General features: G+C 38.0%; 3 protein-coding genes across 3 annotated transcripts; 1 reads left to right on the top strand and 2 right to left on the bottom strand.

Moving 5' to 3' along the window:
- The first annotated feature begins 5 nt into the window (after positions 1 to 5).
- On the top strand, positions 6 to 8,685 carry LOC125231233 (zinc finger protein 501-like). Its single transcript, XM_048136619.1, has 2 exons — positions 6 to 1,199; positions 7,584 to 8,685. The coding sequence occupies exons 1-2, from the start codon at positions 794 to 796 to the stop codon at positions 8,606 to 8,608; spliced, it is 1,431 nt and encodes a 476-aa protein (XP_047992576.1). The 5' UTR covers positions 6 to 793; the 3' UTR covers positions 8,609 to 8,685.
- Positions 8,686 to 10,982: 2,297 nt separating this feature from the next.
- On the bottom strand, positions 10,983 to 11,552 carry LOC125230868 (zinc finger protein 513-like). Its single transcript, XM_048136121.1, has one exon. The coding sequence runs from the start codon at positions 11,550 to 11,552 to the stop codon at positions 10,983 to 10,985; it is 570 nt and encodes a 189-aa protein (XP_047992078.1).
- Positions 11,553 to 13,035: 1,483 nt separating this feature from the next.
- LOC125231249 lies at positions 13,036 to 23,875 on the bottom strand. Its single transcript, XM_048136639.1, has 2 exons — positions 23,664 to 23,875; positions 13,036 to 13,813 (listed from the first exon to the last, which is right to left on the bottom strand). The coding sequence occupies exons 1-2, from the start codon at positions 23,679 to 23,681 to the stop codon at positions 13,496 to 13,498; spliced, it is 336 nt and encodes a 111-aa protein (XP_047992596.1). The 5' UTR covers positions 23,682 to 23,875; the 3' UTR covers positions 13,036 to 13,495.
- Between the last annotated feature and the right edge of the window lie 1,663 nt (positions 23,876 to 25,538).

Genomic DNA, 25,538 nt, shown 5'->3' with positions numbered 1-25,538 from the left:
TTGAGTTTTACTTTACCAAAGTAAGTTAAATCTTTATTAGTTGAACGTAATTCTGCAAACTGAAACACACATTATTATTACCTACCTATAATGAGTTTGGGCACCCCTTGGCAATATTTTACTAAAATACTCATTTGTATATAATTGCATCATAGTTGCATTTGAAGTTGGCATCAATTTAATTCCTGATGAAATTGTCATTTTCTACGTCTAGACCGGCCTTAAAATTATACTTTTGTTGAGAGTACATTTTCGAACGTACTGCTGTCAAATGAAGTGTCAAATCAAATTTTAGAGGTTATGTTTGTAATTTACGATTGTTTTGTGGTCAACAAATAATTACACTGTTGTGGATTTATACCAGTGATTTACATAAAGGTTATTTACCTTGGTACAATTGCCACTGAGATGACTATACCTTTTAAAGGCCTGTACTTGGATCAGGTTTTTGCCCAATAAAAAACTGGTTTAGTTCGTTACTATCGATACCTAGGTGAAAATGTCTCGTTTTTTTTTCTAAATACCTGCTTAAATCAAAGATTGACATGTATTAAAGGGCAACTCAGAAGAACACACTAAGTTAATAAGAAAAAAAATTATATGCCTTTCTCCAAACTTGTAAGTATCCATAAGTACTACTACATCCCAGCACAGCTAATGTAGGTGTAGCTTTTGTATAAGGAGTACAAATATTTATACATGTCAAACAAACAACTGGTCCAGTTCTTATGATACACAAGAGACTAATCCTTGTTTGACAGAGCCTGGCGTTTAAAAGGAAAAGTCCTTTAATATGGACTCTATAAAAGAATTGGCAAATCCTAAGCCAGAATTTATATTTGTAAAGGTAGAGCCCTTTAGCGACGACAATAGTCCATCAAGCCATGCCATTACGGAGACAAGTTGTTATGGCTGTGGCATTAAAGAAGACGCAAAACCCATACTTGTGAAGACTGAGTCCTTGTGCGAGATTACTTACCCTTCTACAAGTGAGGCGTCTTACATAAATGCCCATAACGCGAAGGAAGCGACAGATATTGTAACACCGCCTGGAGTACAAGTAAAAAAGGAGATAGAAGATGTGTGTGAGAGTGAGACAACTGCGTTGGATAAGCTTTATGAGCATCATGAGGTGAAGGAGGAGGTTATAGTGAGCCCTGTAACACTTCAACGGACTTGTACTGCCCCTGCACTGTCAGGTAAATAAATAAAACACACACAAATAAAAAGGTAAATATTGTAGATAAAGTTGCTTTACTTCAAGTCCATATTTAACCCCGGACACAAAAACAATGGGGTTATAAGTTTGACGTCTCAGTCTGAGGCATCGTAGCTCCTAAACAGATAAACCGATTTTGATTTAGCTTTTTTGTTTGAAAGCTGAATTAGTCAGGACTTTAGGAGTATTCTTAGCCATGTTTTGATAAAAATCGGTCCACTATGTAGGGAATTTTTCAAAATTTTAATTGTGTGGTTAGGTTGTGACTAAACAAGTTTCATTTAATATTTAAAAATATTAATTTTGATGCCCCACTTTGTCAACCAGTTACCATAAGGACAATATTTTGCATGTATCTTTATAAGAGTAACCATCGGACATTATGCTAGAAAATTACACATAATTATAATGTTATATGTTGTGGTCCATTGTATTGTTTAAAATGGTTGTGGATGCATGAATTAAATACTTTTCACCTCACCAGCTACTGGTAAAGGCTCTCTTGGTACTTCAAAAACATGAGAAACGGATGAGAATGTTGCATTTTATCCACAAGAGTGAAAAGTAATTTCATACAAATTTTAACTTGATGCCCAGAGCTGCTTTAAATGATAATTTAGAGTAAATAAATAAATATTATAGGACATTCTTACACAGATTGACTGAGCCCCATGGTAAGCTCAAGATGGCTTGTGTTGCAGGTACTCAAACAATGATATACATAATATACAAATACTTATATACATAGAAAACATCCATGACTCAGGAACAAATATCTGTGCTCAACTCACAAATAAATGCCCTTACCGGGATTCGAACCCGGGACCGCGGCATAGCAGGCAGGGTCACTACGCGCTAGGCCATCATCATCATCATAAATGTATATATTATCATAAATGTTTGTTAAATTGATGGATTTTATTTTAAAGTTAATATTTTCCTCATATTGGTGTGGAGAAAAATGTAGTTTCACTTTGAGGCAAAATACGGTTAACCTATGTGCCTTAAAATCCTCGCAACGCTCAAGATTCTACATTTTAAACACTCGCTTTTCTCGCGATTCAATATTGGAAACTTTTGCTTGCTTGGGTATCAACATTTGTAGTATCGTACAGTATGGCCAATCCCGCTCCCCGCTGAAAGTGCCGCCCACCCCTTCTCGGTTACCTCACAGTTACCGCCTGTCAAAAACGAGAACGGTCGACCTGTCATATTTCACTCAACAAGCATAGTACACGATCAACTACACCAGCTTAGAATGTGTGCTAGGAACGCGCCTCTTTCATATATTTGATCGCCAGTGTCCGAGATGTGCTATAATCAGGAGGGCGATGTTATTCTGATGTATGAGGTGACAGTTCAGTTACATCTCGGACCACTGGCGATCTAAATTATGAAAGAAGCGTGTTCCTAGCACACATTCTAAGCTTGTGTAGGTGAACGCGTACCATGCTTGTATGAGTGAGATAGGACAGGTCGACTGTTCGCGTTTTTGACAGGCGGTAACTGTGAGGTAACCGAGAGGGGGTGGGCAAGCGGGAGGGGAGCGGGAGTGGCCATACTGTACGATAGTACTCTTTAGTTAGTGGTTTAGAAGTATGAAGAAAATAGTTCTAAAGAAATTATGCAACATAATATATTTCTTGCAAAGACATATGTAACTCCGTATAGACAGCTACAGTATAAGAAAAAAACGTACCTCAGAACCATATAGGAAAAGGTACGGTGGCCTAGATGGCGTTACTCCTTTGGGGGACGCTCGGCTAGATGGCGCTAATATTAATAGGCTTCCCACAGACAGTCTTAAAAATTCATAATCTTAAAAAAAACTTGTATGCAATCTGACAGTTCAAACTGACACTGACAAGTAGTCATAGGGCTTACGGAAAAAAACTGCATTTTATGCAGAAAGCAAGCCACTTTGCACAGTGATACTAGGGACCAATACAAATGATTTCATCCGAGGAAACACGATTTCCATCCACTAGAATTCAAGATGGCGGACATTCCCCAAAATGGCGGCCGCATATTTTAAAAAATTTATAGAATCATAACGGCTGCACCGATTTTGATGGTTGGGGTGTCTATCAGTTTGTATTGAAGCGCTTATTAATATAAAAAAATAAAGTCATAAAAAAATAAGATGGCGGCCGAATAATAAGAAAAATATGAAATTTTCAAACTTTTTTTTTCATTCTCGTGAAATTTGCCAATAAATTTTCTATGATATGGCCACATTTGTATGTATTTAAATTAAACCTGATAATATTATCTACACAATAAAATAAAAATTATGAAAATCCGTTGAGTAATTTTTGAACTATACCCATTTCAAATGGAGCGCGCGGATTTGAAAGACGTTTTTCGCACATGATGTAAAAATATTGGAATCATAACGGCTGCACCGATTTTAATGGTTGGGGTGGCTATCAGTTTGTATTAAAACATTTATTCATATAAAAATTAAAATCATTAAAAAAAATTAAAGATGGCGGCCGAATAATAAGAAAAATATGATTTTTTTTATTCTCACGAAATTTACAAATAGTTTTTCTACGATATGGTCACATTTTTATTTATTGAAATAAAATCTGATAATATCATCTGCAAAATAAAACAAAAAACGTTAAAATCCGTTCAGTAGTTTTTGAAGTATACGCATTGCAAATGAACCGCGCGGGTTTGAAAGAAGTCTCGTACCGCTATACACGCAAGACTGATTATTTATTTTGGTCACAAGTCACAACTTACTATATTACTATTCAGAATCAATGTTTTTAGTATTTATATACATTATTAGTATTTCATTCCGAGTTTAGGTATATTTAGATAACCCCCGTAAACTTTGATGGTCATAATTTTTATTTTAATACGTAAAATTACTTAAATGCACATAACATAACATTTGTATTAATAGCAATTGTCCTTTCCGAGGACTCCAGAGATAATTTTCGACAACTTCTGTTGGGGGTTACAGAAATATCTATGTATAAAATAACTTATTTTCTGCTTCTCGTCTACTTAACCTACGTTTCGAGATGGTTTGCTTGTTATACGACAAGGAGCGTATGTTTTGTAGTGCTGACGATGTTGGTGGGATGCTGGTTATTAATTTTGATTGGAAACAGTTCCTTGCGCACCAAGTTCACCGATAAATGTGGAGTCTGCGGATCATATATAGGCCGCCGGTGAACTTTTCAAGCTTGACCATTATTCCTCCAGGAAGACACTGTTATGTTAGTATGAAAACCAACAAGGCTTGTTCCAGAAACTGTAGCCTGTTGATGTTATTAGTGTGGTGATTTTTTTTTCTAAACAATTTACTTCCTCAGAGAACATTGGCTCTGCTATTTCAGGGTAAACCATAGGAACGTAACCGGAAGAAGCTGATAGCCTCATTGTACCTCGCGCAAAAGATATGGCGGAACAGGGACTCACGCGTAATCAGATCTTCCGATACAAATGTCTTGGTATTTAAATAAAAACTACTGGAGTCTGAAGTACGGGTGAAGGATAGACGCAAAGTCAGTGGCCAGATTCGGGTTTGGACCTAGCTTAGAGCCCGAAAGGTCTTTGCCTCATGAAGAGGCCTCGAGTGACTTCAGGGTGGTAACGGGTACTAGTGTCCCATGCCCTTTGTTGTTCGAGTTTATCTTGCAGTTTGTAGCCGTGGAGGCTTTCAAGATGTTACTTGCGAGATCGGACGTGATGTAAATGGAGGCAGGAATGTCGGCAAAACGACACTTTACGAGTGCCTAAGCCGCCAAACCATACCGGAAAACAGGCCTGAGTCCATGCTTGCTCACTAAAATATGTGTTAAGAACGGTCCCAATTTGGCATTTAAGCATGGGATCTATGGAGCTAATTATATTGGGAAATTTCCAAGTCTTATCTAGTATATTTTCTTAATATTTTAAATGAGAATAACCTGCCAGAGTATAAGTTATAAAATAGCCAACACTTTGGATCCTGTAAGACCGACTGCTCTTCGTGGTTTTCACGTCTTTACGTCTGACACCACTTCTTTTTTCAATACAAAAGAAAAAAATCATGTTCTAAAACATTGTTTGCACACCCTGAAGTTATACCAGCTTTGATAGAAACATTGCAGTAACTACAAAGTCTTCCTGGAGGAATAATCGCCATGCTTGAAAAGTTCACTTGGTGAGCAAGAAACTGTTTACCACCAAAAATAATTTAGTAACCAACATCGGCAGCTCTTGCGCTCCGTGTCGTATAACAACGCCCCATATTCTGGATATTACTTATGTGCCTATGCCATCATCCTGGGGTTGGAAGACGTACAATGATAGTTGGGTACTGCAGTGGTCTGAAAACAGGGAGATGTGGTATGAATGGGAATACTTGGACAATTGCGGTTGTGAAACAGGCTGCGAAACAATACGCTGTACGTGTTGTGGGTCTACCCTGCGCAATGCAAATAATGCAATGTAACATTTGCACAGGCAGCTGCCAAAATAAAAAGTATTTTGCAAAAATGATTGAATGATATTATTTTGAATGACTCTTTTATCTTTCAGTATAACCTAGACGAGAAGCAAAAAATAAGTTTTGTATTAATATATGTTTCCGTAGCCCCCTACAGAAGTTGTCGGAGATTATCTCTAGCCTTGAAAAGGAGAAGTGATGCAAATGTTATGTGTGTATTTAAGTTCTTTTAATAAAAATTATGACCATCAACGTTTACGGGGGTTATCTAAATATACCTAAACTCGGAATAAAAAACTAATAATGTATATAAATACTAAAAACATTGATTCTGAATAGTAATATAGTAAGTGGTGACCAAAATAAATAATCAGTCTTGCGTGTATAGTATATATGCAGCGGTACGAGACTTCTTTCAAACCCGCGCGCTTTATTTGCAATGCGTGTAGTTCAAAAACTACTGAACGAATTTTAACGTTTTTTGTTTGGTTTTGCAGATGATATTATCAGATTTTATTTCAATAAATAAAAATGTGACCATATCGTAGAAAAACTATTTGTAAATTTCGTGAGAATAAAAAAAAATCATATTTTTCTTATTATTCGGCCGCCATCTATAATTTTTTTTAATGATTTTAATTTTTATATGGATAAATGTTTTAATACAAACTGATAGCCACCCCAACCATTAAAATCGGTGCAGCCGTTATGATTCCAATATTTTTACATCATGTGCGAAAACGTCTTTCAAATCCGCGCGCTCCATTTGAAATAGGTATAGTTCAAAAACTGCTCAACGGATTTTCATGATGTTTATTTTATTATGTAGATAATATTATCAGGTTTAATTTATATGTATACAAATATGGCCATATCATAGAAAATTTATTGGTAAATTTCACGAGAATGAAAAAAAAAGTTTGAAAATTTCATATTTTTCTTATTATTTGGCCGCCATCTTAATTTTTTTATGTTTTTAATTTTTTATATTAATAAAAGCTTCAATACGAACTGATAGACACCCCAACCATCAAAATCGGTGCAGCCGTTGTGATTCTATAAATTTTTAAAAATATGAGGCCGCCATTTTGGAAAATGTCCGCCATCTTGAATTCTAGTGGATGAAAATCGTGTTTCCTCGGATGAAATCATTTGTATTGGTCCCTAGTATCACTGTACAAAGTGGCTTGCTTTCTGCATAAAGTGCAGCTTTTGACCATAATTTCGCCGTAAGCCCTATGACTAAAGACACTGACAGATTTGAACTGTCAGATTGCATACAAGTTTTTTTAAGATTATGAATTTTTAAGACTGTCTGTGGGAAGCCATATTTGACATTTTAACACATCAAGCTAAGAATATGGGCCAAATTGTCAAACCTGACCCCTTAGCACAACTTGCCTTGTCGCGCGCGAGTCCATACATCAAGCGCGACTTCAAGTATGGACTCGCACGCGACAAGGCAAGTTGTGCTAGAGGGGCTGAGGTTTAAAAGTTTTAAGCCTGTGTCGAGAGATGGCAGTCTATGCCCTGTGATTACATATTTTACTTTGACAGTAACTCTCTATAATACCTTGATCCTCTTTGATTTCTGGTCAGGTTTTAAACAAATTTGTTTTACAAGGGTAATAACTAAACGTGAAAGCTGCCTTGCTTCATTTGTTTCATAACTCAAAAGTTAATTTCCCTCTGTACATTTTTGTACTACCACCTTTCGTAAAAGTTGTTTTATTAAACACCCATGTTCTTAAAGACCCATCTAATGACACCTTACCTGTCGTAACTTCCCTATTTATTTTATTACTGTTTCTAAACTAAGCTCCAGAACCAAACACCAGAACATTTAAGTACACGTTTATGTGTGTTCTTGTCTTTGCTGAACATTCCCTTAATAATCCAAACATAATTTTGCAGTGCCACAGACCAAACCAGAGGAAACAGTGTCAGAAGAGAACTCACACCCAGTCAAGCCGGAATTGCTTCAAATAAATAATAGTTATCCAAATTTCTCGTGTCAACAATGTGACTTCACAACAGACAGTCAGAAGAGATTGAGGATGCATGTAAATACTTCACATACTACAAAAATGATTTACAACTGCAGTCAATGCAGTTACTCTACTCCTAATACAAAATATTTAAAATCTCATCAAATGATACACAGCGGTGAAAAGCGTTTTAAATGTAGCTCTTGTGATTATGCTGGTCTCAGAAAAGCAGATTTAAAAAAGCACGAGTTCATTCACACTGGTGAAAAACCTTTTAGTTGTAACATGTGTAATTATCGGTGCAATCGGAAAGAAAGCTTAGCGTTCCACGAGAGGGTCCACACAGGAAACAAGCCTTACCAGTGTAACCAATGCGAGTACAACTGTAATCGCAAAGATAGCCTATTAAGACATCAGCTGCTACACGCCAGTAAAAAACCGTTTGAATGTCTCCTCTGCGATTACAAAACGTACCAAAGAGCAAGCTTGCATATCCACCAAAGAATTCACACTGGGGAGATGAGTTTTGCATGCAGCTACTGCGATTTTAAATGTAGGCACAGGTTCACGCTACTGACTCATGAGATGATACACACCGGGCAGAAACCATACGAGTGTAACAGCTGCGACTACAAGTGCAGACGGAAATCAGATTTGCTTAAACATAAGACAAAACATTCCAAAGACAAGCCTGTCAAATGCAGCGACTGTGAATATATATGTCGACATAAAGCAGACTTACAAAAGCACAAGAAGATACACACTGGTGAAAAACCATTTCAATGTAAGCAGTGCGACTACAAATGTAGACTTAACGCTGATTTTCGAAAACATCAGGCATTACACATGGAGGCACAGTTGTTAAAATGTGACCATTGCAATTATGACACGCTGTATAAATACGCTTTAAGAAGACACCTGAATACATTGCACTTAGATTTAGTAAATTAATTCTTAATGCACTAAAATAACTTATTATTTATATCACGCCAGTAGTGGTTAAATTATTAAATAAATATAATTATGTCAAATTTGATGAGCATTTTAATTTCTTAACCGATTCGTATTTCGAAAACTGCCCTGTGGCGGCGAATGAGTTGTCGCTTTTGAATACTCCACCCGCAAAAAACCGCCTCTCGTATCATCCGCACAGAAACAGTTAACAGCTATAGAGGTATCTTTGCTAACTTTGATGTTGGTCTCGCTTCGGTCAAAAACGTATATAACTCCGTAAAGACAGATAGTCTAAGAAAAAAACGTACCTCAATACCATACGGAAAAAGGTACGGTAGCCTGAATGGCATTACACTTTTGGGGTACTCTCACAGCTAGATAGCGCTAGCTTTTATTAGTAATATTTGACATTTTAAAACGTATTAAGCTAGGAATATGGGCCAAATTGTAAAAACTTAGGTTTCAAAGTTTGAGCCTGTGTCAAGAGATAGCAGTCTATGCACTGTGATTACACATTTTACTTCGACAGTAACTCTGTAGGTATAATAGATCCTCTTGTTTAAGCGCCTCCTGGCAGGCAATTATGCGATAAATGATAAAACATCAGGCCGTCCCTATCGCACTATTTGTAACTGCGATAGGGACGGCCGATGTTTTATCATTTATCGCGCGACCATGATTGCCCTGCTGGTTGAATCGATTAGGCCTTATGTACAGTCGATTGAACCAATTCGTAACTAATCGAGAGATTTGGCAAACGATACGTCTTAGCCACATCCATGGCACATTGCTACTTACTTCAATACAAATGTGTCAGAAAGAGGAACTTACAGCTTAAGGATAATAATTATTGGAGAAATCTTAGATTAGATAATTATAGATTTGGGAATATGTACTAACAATAGTATGCGGGGTTACTATTTTTGTACGTATTCTTAAATCTATTTTTATCTTTTGATAAAAGGTTGTAAATACAAAACAAAACAGTTGCTTCTGAGTCTCAGGAGGTTTAATTAAACTCTGGGACAAATATAATTAATTTACTTAAACAGGTAAGTCCTGGGGACTTAAGTGTGCATTTAAAGATTATGGTGCTCCCACACTGGCGCAAAATATTGCAACAGCCAGTGTAGGAGCATGTGAGCGTCAGAATGGCGGGTGTACATCAAGCAATCCTGGTGTGGTATACGTCAGGAGTTAGTGCTAGCAATGTGCCAAATGTGCGCCAAAATTCGAGCAATGTGCTCTTTGAACTCCAGAGATATTTAAGAAATTAATGACACCCGCCATTCTGACGTCAGGTTGGCGGGTGCACTTCCAGTTCTAGCTAATGGCTGCCTACTCGAGGGTGAAAGTACTGCCTAAGGTTAGTGCTCGCAATGTGCTTCCACATGTATGAAACACAAACTAATTCAGAGAGCCGTTGAAGAGTAATATGGGATTGAATAAATATATCTATAAGTATCACTTTTTTGTGAAAAGCGCCTGCATGTTAATGCTGCATTGCAGGCAATGAACATTGCTATTTTATTTCAGCAGGCGTTATAGATATATTTATTCAATCCCATATTACTCTTCAACGGCTCTCTGAATTAGTGTGTGTTTCATACATGTGGAAGCACATTGCTAGAGTGCACCCGCCAACCTGACGTCAGAAGGCAGTACTTTCACCCTTGAGTAAGCAGCCATTAGCTAGAACTGGAAGTGCACCCGCCAACCTGACGTCAGAATGGCTGTAAGGCACAGGTGTCAATTAATTTTTTCTTAAATATCTCTGGAGTCCACTCAATATAGAGTGAATTGCTCGAATTTTGCCCCCAGCGCACATTTGTCTTTTTAACATTTATAGCACTAGTTAAACTCCTACCAAGACGTATACCACACCAGGATTGCTTGATGTACACCCGCCATTCTGACGCTCACAGTAGTAAAATTTTTGTAGCATAAGCAGGTACAAATTAAAATTATTTTAACAAATTTTATAACATGGAACAATCAGATTGTATGACCAAAACTAAAGCTAAAGCACCGTAACAAAAATGTAAGAATAGGTATGCTTGACATAATATTATGTAAGCATATAATATAGTTAATGATTTACATGTATTAATATTATAAATGCTTATATCCAGTAATATAGAAATAGCGTTAGGTATTGCAGATTATTTGGCCCAATTGATCTTTGGCTGGAAAAAGCATAAAAGCCCTTAAAACATACATATATACACATTTTTCTCATTATTGTTGTAAGGCATTTAAAATATTTGCGAATTTTATCAAGTTTTTGAATGACGCTATCAGGATCAGAATTGAAAATTCTATCGTAACCGCAGCCTTAAATACTAATTTTACTGCGTTTCATGATTAAAGCTCATACAAATTCCAGTTTCACTTCAATTTCTTGCTGTTCTTGTTTGGGCGACACCGGCGCTTCGACGCTCAACACCGTTTCTTCACATAAACCTCCATTACCTGTATCCGTTGTCTCCTCTTTGTGCTTACGTTTCTCGTGCTGTCGAAGCAAATACGCCTCCCAGCAGGAGTAATCACAATAACTGCACTTAAAAGGCTTACTATCAGTATGTCTTATCTCGTGGCGTCTCAACGCTGCTTTATGCAAAGTTTTGTAACTGCACATACTACATGCATAAAATACCTCCTCACTGTGCACTAGCCTGTGGGACACCAGTCCATACGGGTGGTTACACGTAAACTCGCAGTCGCTACATTTATATTCCTTTTTACTGTTTCTAGCAGAGTGCACAGTTTTATGACTTCTAAAGGCTTCCCACGTATCACATGCGAACTCGCACATTTTGCAGGCAAAAGGCTTCTCTCCGTGTTTCACCATATGTCTCCGGAAGGCTCTGTTCTCACGGCACGAGTAGTCGCACAAGTTACATTTTAAAAGCTTCGTATGTGTCTTTATGTGCACTTCCATATCGGATTCCTTACTGCAGCTATATCTACAATGCGTACATTTAAATGGTTTAAGTTTCTTATTTCTTTTAAGCTCAGCCTTAAGCTCTGTATGAGCCTCTTTGTGTTTTTTAAAGTCAGAGGGCACATCCGTAGTGTACTCGCAATAGTGACATTTATATAATTTCTCAAGTTTTTCACTATGGCATCTCGTTAGATGCCTTTGCAAGTTAAACTTCCTTTCGCAAGCGACATCGCAGTATTTACATTTAAAAGGTTTATCCTGTTCATCATTGTTCTCTTCAATTTTCAATTCTAATTTAACCACTTCACTGTCTTTAGCTTTATGCACTGATTTTAGATGTCTTCGTACACTGCCATAGTACCGAGCTCTGTAGTCACATTGACTACACTTGTGAAGCTTTCCACCAATGTGTTTCAACAGGTGTCTTTTCAAGTTTGATTTCTGTGTGGACTCGTAATCACATTGGTTGCATTTGAAAGGCTTCAAGTCAGTATGTGCACAGTATAAGGATATATCAGTAGTTAATCTCCGGCAGCGGCGGCGCGGTCGTTACTACTGCGCAAGGTCACGCAGGGTTGTACAACGTTACTATAATCGACTTCGTACAATGTAAGTTGTTGTAAATCTAATAGGTACTATTAACTGTAAGTAGGTTTTAGTATAACAATACCACGTCATGACACCACATTAGTCAGTATTGAAGACACAAAAAATCATTATAAATATATTACTCTCATACGCGCAATAGTAGATTGTGTAACAATAATTGCAAAAGCGTTAATTTAAGTGTTCATTTTATATGTTTTCTCTAGAATACACCCAATCCATCACAATAAAAAAAGATTCGTTTGAACTAGAAACGTAGGTACCTACTGTCCTACTCGTATTAGTAACTGTGTATGGCGCTATGCTAGTACCAACGCTCTTTCTACCTTTTTATCTAATAAAGATTCAAGTACGTATTTGTTTCTTAAATACTGACGAAATCATATTTACATAAAATGTTTGAATAGATGTTTGCACAATATTTAAGTAGGTACCAAACTTTCGAGCTAGATAGATCGCAGCATCTACCTAAATGTCGTTACAGATAAATCCTTATTGATTTTAATGTGTCATTCTAGCTTTAAATCTCACTTTTACGCCATTTACGTAAGCAATAATGTACCTAACACTGCAAATATATAACAACCACTTACTTTTCTGGGTGTCTAGGAATTCTAAAGAATGACATTTCCGCATTTTGAGAACTTTCCATACACCCATAAACACTACAGTAACGAAAATATGTCTTCGGTGCTGACGTCATTTTCTCCCGAACTCAACACGTCAACACAGCGCGCAAACGCGGCCCCGACTGTCCAGCCCAATAATCACCAGTTTCGCATGTTTTCGCCGCATGCGAGGGGAGGGAGGGGGACACACCGCGCGGCGTGACGTTTGTAAGAAGAGTTATTACTGGTTTTATACTGTGGTATGTGACATCATATGTCTTTCTAACCTATTTTTTGCAGGAGTTGTGTAATTGCAGTGGGCACAATGATAAGGGTTGTCCCCGGTGTGTCGCATTCTATGGTTACGTAAGCACCTTCTCGTGGCGGTTGAGAAATTACAAAAGTCACATTTGAAGGGCTTTTCCCCCGTGTGTGTTCTCTGATGAATTCGTAAATCATTTTTGGAACTCAGCGCGACATTGCAATTGCTACACTTGAACGGTTTAATGCCCATGTGCAATAACATGTGTCTCTCCAAGTTAGGTTTCACAAGTGTATTAAATTGACAGTGGTCACAGCTTAAACGCTGCTTTTCACCAGTGTGTCCTTGCTCGTGTAGTTTTAAGTAAGCTCTGCTACCACACACAAATTCACAAAACTTGCATTTGAAAGTTTCTTCACTATGCACTCGTCGTCGATGTTTGCGCACGTTGGTTCTTAAGAAGCTCATGAAGCTACAGATACCACATCGGAACAGGTTTTTTGATTTGTGTTGACGCATATGAGCCGTGAAAAAGTTCTTATTGGGAGTGGTGTATTGACATTTGGGGCAGATGTGAATAGTGGCTCCGTGTTCCGTTTTCTCGTGGTCGACGAGGAGCGGTTTGGTGAGAAAGCCGGCGCCGCAGTAGGCGCAGTAGAGCGTGGGCTGGCGCAGCGGGTCCCGGCCCGCCGAGCACGAGCCCCGCGCTGCGTCCACGGCCACGCGCTCCACACGCACGGAGCAACCTTGTGATGGTACATCCTCTGTTTTAATCTGTGCTTCTGCGAAAAATAAATGTTCTTGGTTTTCAATGCTGCTTTACGCATGGTCAAAACAACGTCACGAAGCAATACCCTACGCGCCAAATAGCCAATAAGGACGTGCCGATGTAGGCAGTAAATATCCTCTTCCAACGGAAGATACGTGACCGAGGCATTTCTACATTGGCCATTTGCCGCGCAAGGCAGTGGTTCTGGTTTTGAGATGCTGCTTGCTCTGTGTGAGCCCGTCTACTAGGGATTGCAATCCGGTCTGATATCCAATCCGGCCGGATTTCGGTCCCAATCCGGCGGATCCGTATTGGCCTTGAGGATTAAAAGTACCAAATAGTTACTTTTTTTGTATGTTTTCAGCATAATATGAGAAATATGATGGTATTTTGCTTCACGATTAATAAACCAAAAGTTGAAAGCTTAGAAATCAACATTTTTACCAGTTACAAGTATTACTAAAATAATCAGTCGCAAATAAAATTCTTTCGTTCTTTTTAAAATTTCATAGGATAACAAAATTATTTTTACTGTATTGTTTTACAGTAATACCTATAGAGCTTTTAATGAGATAACTATTTAAAAAAAGATAATTATGTTTTAGATAGATAGATAGATAGATAGATATACGTTTATTTGTTTGTCACAATACACACAGAATACACAAAAGAAATAAGTTACAAAAAAGAATTAGAATACATAATAAGCAAATTGGAAAACAGGAAATTACACAGATTTTTACAATAGCGTACTATGATACTGTGCGCGTCGCAACAAGACAAAAGGGTCACGGCTCAGTATTACGCTACGCCCTGAGGCAGCAGCACTGATATTCTGCCGGAACCGGATCAGATCACGATAACACATAATTGATTGAATAAGAAATATTGTAAAGAGATGAAATTATATACCTAAAATATCTATAAATAATTGCCTATGAAACGAGTGAGATGAATGCTATGATGAAAAGAAATGTGTGTTTGATCTGTTAGATCGATAGATAGTAAAATAATTGCTACAGCTAGAGCTAAACCTGAAGCTAAATCCGGTAATCTGCAACCAGGTAGCCATAAGGGATACCCAAACTTTGTTTTTCTAAAAGATATTTTTTAAAATGACGTTTAAAAGTAAATTTAGTTTTAATTTGACGAATCGGGGGCGGGATATTGTTCCAGCACCTGGTTGCGAGATACCGGAAACAGCCTGTAAAAGCAACAGTTTTGTGAGGGTGAGCTTCTAGGAGACATCGCCTGGTAGACCGTGTACCATGTCGTTCATGGAAAGAGGATATGCGTATTTTAGAGAATAAGTAATGGGGCTTTTTGTCATTCAAAACGCCAAATAAGAGACTAGCTAGATGTAAGTGCCTCCGTGAGGACATGTTTAATATGGATGCTTTGTTAAGGTATGGTGTAATGTGTGTTCTCGGTGGTATTGAGCTACAAAAACGGAAACAGGCATTTTGGACTCTTTGGATAAGACGACGAGTTTTTTCCAATAGTCGTGGCCCGTACACAATGTCTGCATAATTTAACTTAGAGAGTACCAGCGATTCGCACAACAACTTACGAATTTCCTCATTTAAGAGGTATCGTACTTGGTATAAGACCTTAAGACGAAAAAAACACGACTTCACTAATTCTCCTATATGCTTCTCAAACCTCAGCTGGTTGTCAATGACTAATCCCAAGTTTCTAGCCTCGTCTACGCGTTCGATCAGTGAACCCCTTATAAAAATTTTAGGTTCATTACATAAAATCCTAGAGAGTTGTACTTTGGATCCGAGTATCATAAACTTTGATTTAAGTGGGTTCAACAGTAATCCGTTATTATCTGCCCAAGTGGAGATATTTTCCAGGTCTGTACTTATTTTTTGTAGTGCCTCATCGAACTGACTTGGACGGGCTGCATAATATAGTTGAACGTCATCTGCGTATAGGTGATAATTGCAGTTTTTGATGCTTTTGGTGATATCAGCAGCGTATATAATATACAGTAAAGGGCCGAGTATAGAGCCTTGAGGCACTCCTCGGGTTAGGTTTCTAGAGTCAGATATCATTACTGTACCATCGTACTTAGTTAATTTAACGGATTGCGTGCGTCCATTCAGATAATCACTAAACCACGCCAGTGATCTCGAACCTACTCCATAGAAACGCAATTTAGCGATTAGCAAGGCAGTATCTATACAATCAAAGGCGCGAGAAAAATCTAATAACACTAGACAGGTACCCTTGCCATTGTCTTGCTCTGAAATGATGTTATCTACTACATCCATTAGAGCTGTAACCGTTCCCATTCCCTTGCGGAACCCTGATTGCACGTCAGGTAGAATATTATTGTCTTCTATATATTTGTAGAACTGCTCATAAACAGCCTTTTCCAAGACTTTAGACAAAAAAGGAAGTATGCTGATTGGCCTTAGGTCTTTAGGTTCAGAAGGGTTATCCACCTTAGGCAGTGGGGTGACCAGGGCAGACTTCCATATAGCAGGCACCTCTCCAGTCAATATTGACTTATTAATGATAGCCGTAATCACAGAGAGCGTACGCGGGAGTGTAAGTACAATCATATCCCTATTAATGTTGTCTACACCGGTTGAATTTGAAGTAATAGCCACAATATATTTACCTACCTGCTGTTCATTGACCGGCTTGAGGTTAAAAAGAGAGTTACCAAATAAGTTACCCTCAAAATCTAAAAAGGTAGACAGTGGAACCCTGCTACACCCAGGCACATCCAAAAAGTTATCGTTGATCAGGTTTGGATCATTAAAACGGTCAGGGAGACAGTCTCGGTTATTCGAGTCTGATAAAACAGTTTTTTTAAGATTTTTCCATAATGACTTAGAATCTTTATAATGTGAATTTATGTGGTTGTTGTAATAAGCTTGCTTTTCATTGTAAATACTTCGCACTACTAGTTTTTTTAGGTTTTTTTTTTTTTACAGTTAAAGTTTTTACGGTTTTGTGTTATTTTACAGTTAACTTTTCTCACACGCAAAGAAGAACTAAAAAAAACTACAGTAGCTAAATTAAAGTCATCAAAAGTAATTGACCTTAGTATTATTTGCTATTGCTGAAACCACAGTCTTACTGGATACCTATTAAAAATGTTCATATTTAAGCTTTGAATTGTTTTTTTATGATTCTTGTAGCAATGTGCCCCTCATACTTCTTATATCATGCTGAAAACGTTGTTGTTCTTGTAGTCCTACGTCGCCACAGAGATGCAAAGGGCCTTCTCAAGCTCGCGCCATGCCTTCCTATCTTCAGCTACCCTCGTGGCCTCGCTCCAGCTCGACCCGGTCGCTCGTAGTTCATCCTCAACGGAACGCTTCCATGAGTTTACAGGGCGCCCGGAGCCAAGGCTCCTTCCAGCGGCGGGTTATTTCCAGCCGAAAGAAATCGTTGCGTTATTTCGTTAGAGGGAACTCTTGGAGTTTTGTGCTACCAATGTACTTTTTGTGTCGCGGTTTCCTCACTAATGGGTGTTTGCTGGCATACTCAATAGGTCTTGATTTCGGATAGTGTTTGGCCAGAAAACGCGAAGGATCGACCTCAGTGACATGTTAACGAAAAGTTTTGTCGTATGGCCCTTTGTCACTCTCCACTATTCCACAATTTGCATCCAAGCAAACAATTGCACAGATTTCACTACAGATTCAAAGACGGAAAGTTTGACGCGTCACTTGAGCACATTATTTTACTTCCAAACGGCCTAGTAATGCAAAAAACGTACGTATTAAATTATTTTTTGATTGGAAATCAGACCGGATTTCAATCCCCTGTTAAGCTACGTTCAAATGTTAGCGTAAATGTTATTTTTTTGCACTATTCTAACATATTAAATTACATTACCGGATCCGGTGAATTTCACCGGATCCGGTATCATGAAAAAAGCACCGGATCCGGCCGGATTACCGGATCCGCCGGACCGGATTGCAATCCCTACCGTCTACTGACGGCTACAAAAACATAATATAAGGTATATAATCTAACGTTTTTATTATAATATTATATTAAACTTGGCATCCTCATCATGGCAAACCTCCATCAGTTAAAAATCTATGTGTTTGATTTTTAACTGACGGAGGTTTATATTGTCATCAGCCTGAAATAAAAATAGTTACTTGTCGAAAAGTATGATTGCATCTGGATTTGTACAATGAATATAAATATAAACTCTTGCATCGCAACGCAACTAATATTGTAGAAGGACAAAACATTCTTCAGTTTGCAACTGAATAGTGGTGGTTATGTATGTGGCCGGAGGGTCTTCTGAGCTACCACATTGTGGTCTCGCAGTATGATCCCAATAAGTTTTCTTTCTACTATAGGAGAGAAAAAAGAGAGAAATAAAGAAGTTTATTACAAAGGTGAAAAGACGTCCAGCCAGTTTGTAGATGTATTGTGTGAACTAGGGATTGCAATCCGGTCCGGCGGATCCGGTAATCCGGCCGGATCCGGTAATGTAACACGATATGTTAAAATAGTGCAAAAAAAAATAATTTTACGGCAACATTTGAACGTCGCTCAACAGGTGATTGCAATCCGGTCTGATTTCCAATAAAAAAATATTTTAGTACGTATTTTCTTTGCATTAGAAGGCCGTTTGGAAGTCAAATAATGTGCTAAAGCAACGCGTTACACTTTCCGTTTTGGAATCCGTAGTTAAATCTGTGGGATTGTTTGTTGGGATGCATAATGTGGAGTGGTGGAGAGTGACAAATAATCATGGTCTGAGGTCGATCCTTCGCGTTTTCTGGCCAGACACTTGTAACAGAACAAGCGTCTATGATGAGGAAACGGACTCGTTATTACATATAAAACTTACGGCGAATCAACTTTTCCTTGACCAACTTTTTGGTGCATATTTCCTTCGGGATTTCATTGAATATTTTAACAAATAATATCTTTGATGGTTAATCACATGTTTAGTTACGTCTTCACTCATAAAATTCACTATTATTTGATGCAAAACAGGTTGGAAAAACGTATTTATCAACAAACTACGTTCACATGGACGGAATACTGACACTGACAGTTGTCAGCTGCGTAACGTTCCGATATTATGTCTTGGTTCCAATTACGAGTCAGAGAGGTAATAATGACTAATATTGATTATTATACTTCCTGAATATATCATTCAATGTAACATTTAGTAACAGATAAAATATTTCATTGCGAAATTACTTACAAAATAAATAAGAATGTTCCACAAAATAATATTTACGTAAAAATATTTGCGAATCGCTCCACTATTGGACTACATAGGTATCAATATCAATAGCTCTGTCTCTCTCTAAAACACGTGCACTCGGCACGTGTTGATAAGCAAACATCCGTGTGTTAATCGTGAACTCTAATGCATAGGGCATAAGACTTAGTAAACAAAGCACACGATTGAGTAGCCATCTTGTCGGAAGTCCGATGTCAGAAGTCGGAAGTCGAATGTCAGAAGTCGGAAGTCGAATGTCAGAAGTCGGAAGTCGAATGTCAGAAGTCAGAAGTCAGAAGTCGGAAGTCGGAGATAGAATCTATAAAAGGGTCGGAGCGAGCCGACGCGCGTCATTCTTAAAATATCTACAAGACTAACAGTGTCTCTGGCTTTCGTGTGTTATACTGGTGAGTGAAGTTGTTCTGCTATTATTTCTCTGTTTGTTTTTACTTGGAAATTATTCTAAGTGATTGTAAACTTTGAAATTGTGTCTCTGTTTGATTGTGCGGGGACAATATCGTCGTACAGTTGAATTTAGACCTGTGGTGGAATTGCTTTACCGTCAGTTGTGGGGTTATTTTAGTGTTCTATTTATAGTGTAGTGTTACATTTAAATTGATGTGTATAGTGAAGTTTTCTGTGCTTTGTTTCGTGAGTGCCGTTAAGCAATACAAAGACTGGGTCGATGTATGGCTGGTGCTTGGAGATAAGTCTGTGTTTGGTTTTGTAGGGAGAAATTCTTGCAAAACTAAGCTTAGATTATAGCACGTAAAGGAAACTTCACTCGTTTGTTTAGTTGGTCAGTAAAATTGAATTGAGTGATTTTCTATGGGGTTATTTTGTGAAAGTTATAAGCCAGATCATTGTTTGTGACAGACTGTTGTCCGGCTAAGCGCTTTATACCTCGCGGTGTTAAACATAAGGCGTTTAGGGGTCTTTTTGTTCCAAGTGGAGGCTTGGGCGTCTTTATTTACTTACAAAAGGCGTATTTTCTCACCGGTCTCAAAGAGTCCAACTGTTAGATGGAAGTGAGGACTTTCACGATTGACGAAAGGCATTAGGAGTAATCCTTGCTCACTGAAGTCGGCAGTATTTGAGGCTGGGGTCCTATATATATATATATTTATTTACTCGGTGCTCTAGTCCATGCTGGCGTTGGTCGCTGGGGATTTCGGTTGTGATTGATCCATATCTAAGTAAAGTTTGATCGCAGCTGGGTCTCCCATGTGGCTGGTACTGGTGTGTCCTAGAATACTGGATATATACACGGATAGGGCGATCTACTCTCTGCTACCCTAGCCCGCGGGCAAAAGCAGAGGGGGGGATCTGATCGACACAAGCCTATAGGTTGCCTATCTCAGCTTCGCTGGCTGAACTGTACAGTTCTAGTAGGGATACACTTGTACATATTCTGAACACAAGATCTATGGTAAGTGAGGGTCTGTGTTTCAGATATGTTAGAGTAGGGAAAACAATAGGATTAGGGTAGCGTCACACACTATTTCTATGAAATTAGGGCTGTTTTACGATTGGTTTTGAAGTATAATTGATAGGCGTGTATTTATATGGTTTTAATGGACTTTAAATGTGGTGTTTACTATCTTAAAATATGTGGTAAAACTGGTAATTTATAAAAACTCTTATTACTTAATTTATTTGAGTGAAATTAATAATTGTGGTAGCAATTTCTGATTTTTCGGTGTGGCTGCGGGACACTTAGTGTTGCTAACTAGTTTTTCAAGGTAAATTCTATCAAATTGGCTAGGGAAACAAACTGTCTTTGGAATAAAAGGATTTGTTTGTTATAGGGCCCAGTGGCATGCGAGCGCCGTCCACTGATGGAAAGTCTAAAGCTTAGAAAAGTTTGACTTACTTATTTCTTATAAAAGTTAGCAACTGCTCGGTGTTTCGATAAAACATTTGAAAGATCGAGAAGTTATGGTCTATTAGCAGTATTGGGGAAAAGGGGGGTTTAGCTAGTGAAAAGAAACAAAATAAAAAAGGGGTTAGTTTGTAGATAGATAGCCCTTCAGGCTTACTTGCTTAGGATGCCCGATAATGTGGTTTGATTGGGCCTAAGGATTCCAGACGGTATCGCAAGTTCTCACCCCAAACCGGAATCGAAAATAGAGCGTAGCCGATGTTTTCTAAAATATTTTTTAATATTTATTTTATGTATGTTTCACTCACTAACTTTTATTCTAAAAATTCCTTCATCACGTCATTAATTTTCTCACTCATAACTTTCTAGGCCTAAATCTGTTAAAATACTCTTCTATAACACTATATTATTATGCTATAATAACCTTTATTCTTCTCCAAAATATAAATAAATAAAATTTTAAAAATTAGTCAAAAATACAGCTGATACTCATTAAAGGATCTAGGTTATCGCGGTTCACATCGAAGGGTTCTACTTATTCACGCTAGACGATCACAAGGCCAAATTTACGGGATATATTTAAAGGGGGGTTAGCTATACTGTTGGTTAGTCAAGTAAGTAAGTAAATAAGTAAGGTGAGCGGAGGTTTAGTTACACACTATCCGAAATAGAGACCTATGGAGTATATAGCAGCTAACCGCGACACAAAAAGGAACATGGATGGCACACTATTCAAAGAGGGGAACGAAATAACGCAACCATTGCTTTCGGCTGAAAACCGCAAAATGCAAGTCGTGGCTCCGAGCGCCCTGGAAACTCATGGAAACGGTCCGTTGAGGACGGACTACGAGCGACCGGGTCGAGCTGGAGCGAGACCACGAGGGTAGCTGAAGATAGGAAAGCGTGGCGCGAGCTCGTGAAGGCCCTTTGCACCTCTGTGATGACGTAGGAGTTCAAGATCAACAACATGTTTTCAGCATAATATGAGAAGATTGAGAAGTATGACAGCATATTGCTACGAGAATAATAAAATTCAAAGCTTAAAAATTAACATTTTTAAAAGGTAACCAGTAAGATTGTTGATTCAGCAATAGCAAATAATACTAAGGTCTTGCTGACTAATTACTCTTGCTGACTTAAATTTAGTTACTGTAGTTTTTCTTAACCGATACTGGATATTTTTATACAGACTGAGAAAAGGTTAACGCTAACTTTTAATAGTTATGCTTACTTAATATGATTGCGATACTTTTTTTTGTTCTTCTTTTCATGTGAGTAAAGTTAACTGTAAAATAACACAATACAGGTTTTTTTTTAAAATACTGATCTCATAACGCATGTATGTTTATGTTATAATGTCCGCTCTTTATCGTATCTTAAAAGCTCTATAGGTATTACGGTAAAACGTTACACTAATAATAATTTTGTTATCCTATCAAAGTTTCAAAAGAACGAAATAATTTGATTTGCGACTGATTATTATAGTAAAATTCACTTGTTAACTGGTAAACAAGTTGATTTCTAAGCCTTTAAACTGTTGGTTTATTAATCGTGATGCAAAATACCATCATACTTGTCATATTATGGTGAAAACATGCAAAAAAGGCACTATTTGGGTACTTTTAGTCCTCAAGGCCAATCCGGCCGGATCCGGTCGGATCCGCCGGATTGGGGCCGAAATCCGGCCGGATCCGGCCGGATTGGGAATCAGACCGGATTGCAATCCCTAGTGTGAACATAAAAACCCACATAAATAGTTTTATCCTTCTTTTATATGAAATGAAACGTAATATATATTTTCCAAGTAGGCATATTACAATGAGCATATGAACGTCAAATAAAGCTACGCCGGCTCTAACCCTACGCCTCAGCCTCGAGACCTCGAGAAGATTTCAGTCCCCCCTCAGTCGGAGGGGGTATCCACTATGGGACCGGCAAGAAACTCGGCGGACAACTTCTTTTCAAAACATTACATCTTACAATTAACATGCATTAAAAAACAAGATGCAATTTAACATGCAAAAGTATTCATCAATAAATATTAACAGACTAGGTACTCTATGGAAATAAATTTCAATAAATTATACAAAGTTACAAGTTATATAAACATTAACTATAGAACAACAAGTGCAGTGATATACACGCATCAGCTATCAGCTGCTAGTGTATCAAATAATATAAAATATAATATATATAATAATAAAGCACAAAGTTACTATGATTATTTTACTAAGAGATGTTAGAGATGTATAGTCTCTAAGTGTCAAAGTACATCTAAAAAAAAGAAAAATTATACATGATGAAGAAAAAAAAATATGAAGTGATATCATTAAGATAGCTGATACTGAATAAAAGATGACTGAATATGATTAAGGTCAGTGCGGGCAAGACCGGCATACTTTATTTGAAATAAAATTTAAGTGGATAAAACTAGACTATTGAAGTAGTCTGGAGAGATCCGCATGGTCCTTTGGGCTAGCAAATTTTATATTCTACACAGCTTTTATAATACTTTGGTGAATTAAAGTAAATTTATGTGATAAAAATCACTTCTTTTAAAGCTCCATCCAGAGTTGACCGTCCCCACGCGCTGAGTACGGAAAGACCATCTAGTGCTCATACTAGTAGACAGTCTTCCCCTCACTAACCTTAATCCAATATGTATTTTATAGAACTGTTTTCAAAATGGCACAACTATTCTTCGAACAATTTTTTCATCCGAAAACACCAAAGTAGTAATCACAAGGTCATGAAACTTACCAGGATGCAAACAGCCATCACCGGGCCCAGGCCCGTCAGGACTTATCGCCAACTCTATTTTCACATTGCAGTTTTCTATGGTGCTGCCCAAGTCACACTCTAGTTCTTGCTCATCCTCGTTTGGACATAATGGCTCCACCTTGACTTGTACTGAAATTAAATTAAAATATTCTAGGACATTCTTCCTCAAATTAAATAAACTTACATTAGTACAAGAGCACTTATGAGTAGGTACATGTTAACAGCAAATATGCAAAAATGGAGGTGGACAGGCCACACTGTAAGATGTAAGACCGAAAAATGGAGCCAAAAAGTCCTCATGTGGCACCCCAGAGATGGATCAAGAGCTCAACGCCCACCACTCAAACGATGGGAGGACGAAATCAAAAAAAATTGGTTGTCTGTAAAGTCGGTTTACGGACGGTAGTTTAACGTGATAACGTCAAACATTACAGTAGTATAGACAGGGGCGGTCAGAGTATAGCAAAAGGGGCCCGATTCTGGGACTTTTCCACGTTTTTTTATTTATTTATTTATTTATTAAAAATACCAAAAGTTAACAGTATTTCACCAAAGCACTTATGTGGTAATATAATTATGTACATGTTAAATTGACATAAATAAAAGCAAACACACTTAAAAGTTAAACTATGGTTATTACATTTATCACCTAAGGTGTGTAGAGTCTATGAACCTTAAGAGTTTTCTGTAAAACACACCAACACTATCAGCAAATATGTCAATATCGTCTGTCTCCAACATGATGCGGTTAAGAGCAGCTCGGGCTCGAGCGGTGCGCCGGCCGCCGCGAACAGGCGCCGCCGCCGCCGCGCCGGCACCGCGCCCGGCATGCCAACCACCACATTCGCTCTTGGCACTTGCAGCCCCATTCTCTCAAGCACGGATGCGTCATCTACTCTATGGTGAAACAGTTGGCGGTAATGCATAATATGCAGCAGTTTCCGTCTGGTTTCTAGAGTTTGAAGACCAACCATTCCTGTTACGAATAGAGATGGATACATATATGGGTAATATCCGTACAGTCGTTTGTAAATGTGCCTACAGAACTTCCTCTGCACTCTTTCTAGCATAGTGTTTTGTTCTTATTAGAAAGAATGCATTAAAATTAGCATCTTTTATAAATTAAAGTTTTTTTTAAAACCTACTAATTTAGGAGTTAGAGTGGTGCAAAGTTGCAAAATTTTCCCGTAGCATTACTAAGGCGCCAGAGACAGAAAGCGATATCGACGGAGCCCCGCTTATTACAGAAACTGCACAGAATAGGAGCCTTCGGCCGTTTGAAGATACCTAACGAACCTAACCTATACCTATATAAAAGTCGTCATTTTGTATCCTAGACCGTTTGCGAGACACGCGTTAATTTTATTAAAGTGCTAGTGCCATTTACTAATCTTAGAACCCTAATATCTCAGTAAATATTAATGGAGAAGAAAAAGTTTATATAACAAAACATCCTTATTTAAACGTGTTCTATATGATTTATCAATATTAACATAGGTTATATTGGTAAAAAAATCATCGTAAATTTATTAAGTCTCTGGCGCCTTAGTAAATACTATGGGAAAATTCGCAACTTCGTACTGCTCTAACTCCTAAATAAGTAGGTTTTTCAAACAACTTCATTCTATAAAAGATGCTTATTTTAATGCAATCTTTCATGTTTTTAAATTACAAACACTCAAAAATAATAAACACGGGCGCGCCATCTGTCGCAGCTGTGGTGCTTTACTCAGGCCACACGCTACAACCATACCGAGCGCATCGATCAGCCGCTTAGTTCCTACGCGCGCCAATAGATGGCGCTTAAGCTATATTGGGAAACGGGACAATGACGTCATCTTTTTCGTGCATGCT

This window comes from Leguminivora glycinivorella, chromosome 11, assembly GCF_023078275.1.
Source record: "Leguminivora glycinivorella isolate SPB_JAAS2020 chromosome 11, LegGlyc_1.1, whole genome shotgun sequence".
Taxonomy (NCBI): domain Eukaryota; kingdom Metazoa; phylum Arthropoda; class Insecta; order Lepidoptera; family Tortricidae; genus Leguminivora; species Leguminivora glycinivorella.
This window is presented reverse-complemented; position numbering and strand designations above follow the sequence as displayed.

Bases quoted from the DNA above. Each gene is read 5' to 3' on its own strand.
- LOC125230868 (XM_048136121.1), bottom strand. From the start codon at position 11,552: ATGGAAGTGCACATAAAGACACATACGAAGCTTTTAAAATGTAACTTG.
- LOC125231233 (XM_048136619.1), top strand. From the start codon at position 794: ATGGACTCTATAAAAGAATTGGCAAATCCTAAGCCAGAATTTATATTT. The intron at 1,200-7,583 runs GTAAATAAATAA...ATAATTTTGCAG, and splicing joins TACTGCCCCTGCACTGTCAG to TGCCACAGACCAAACCAGAG.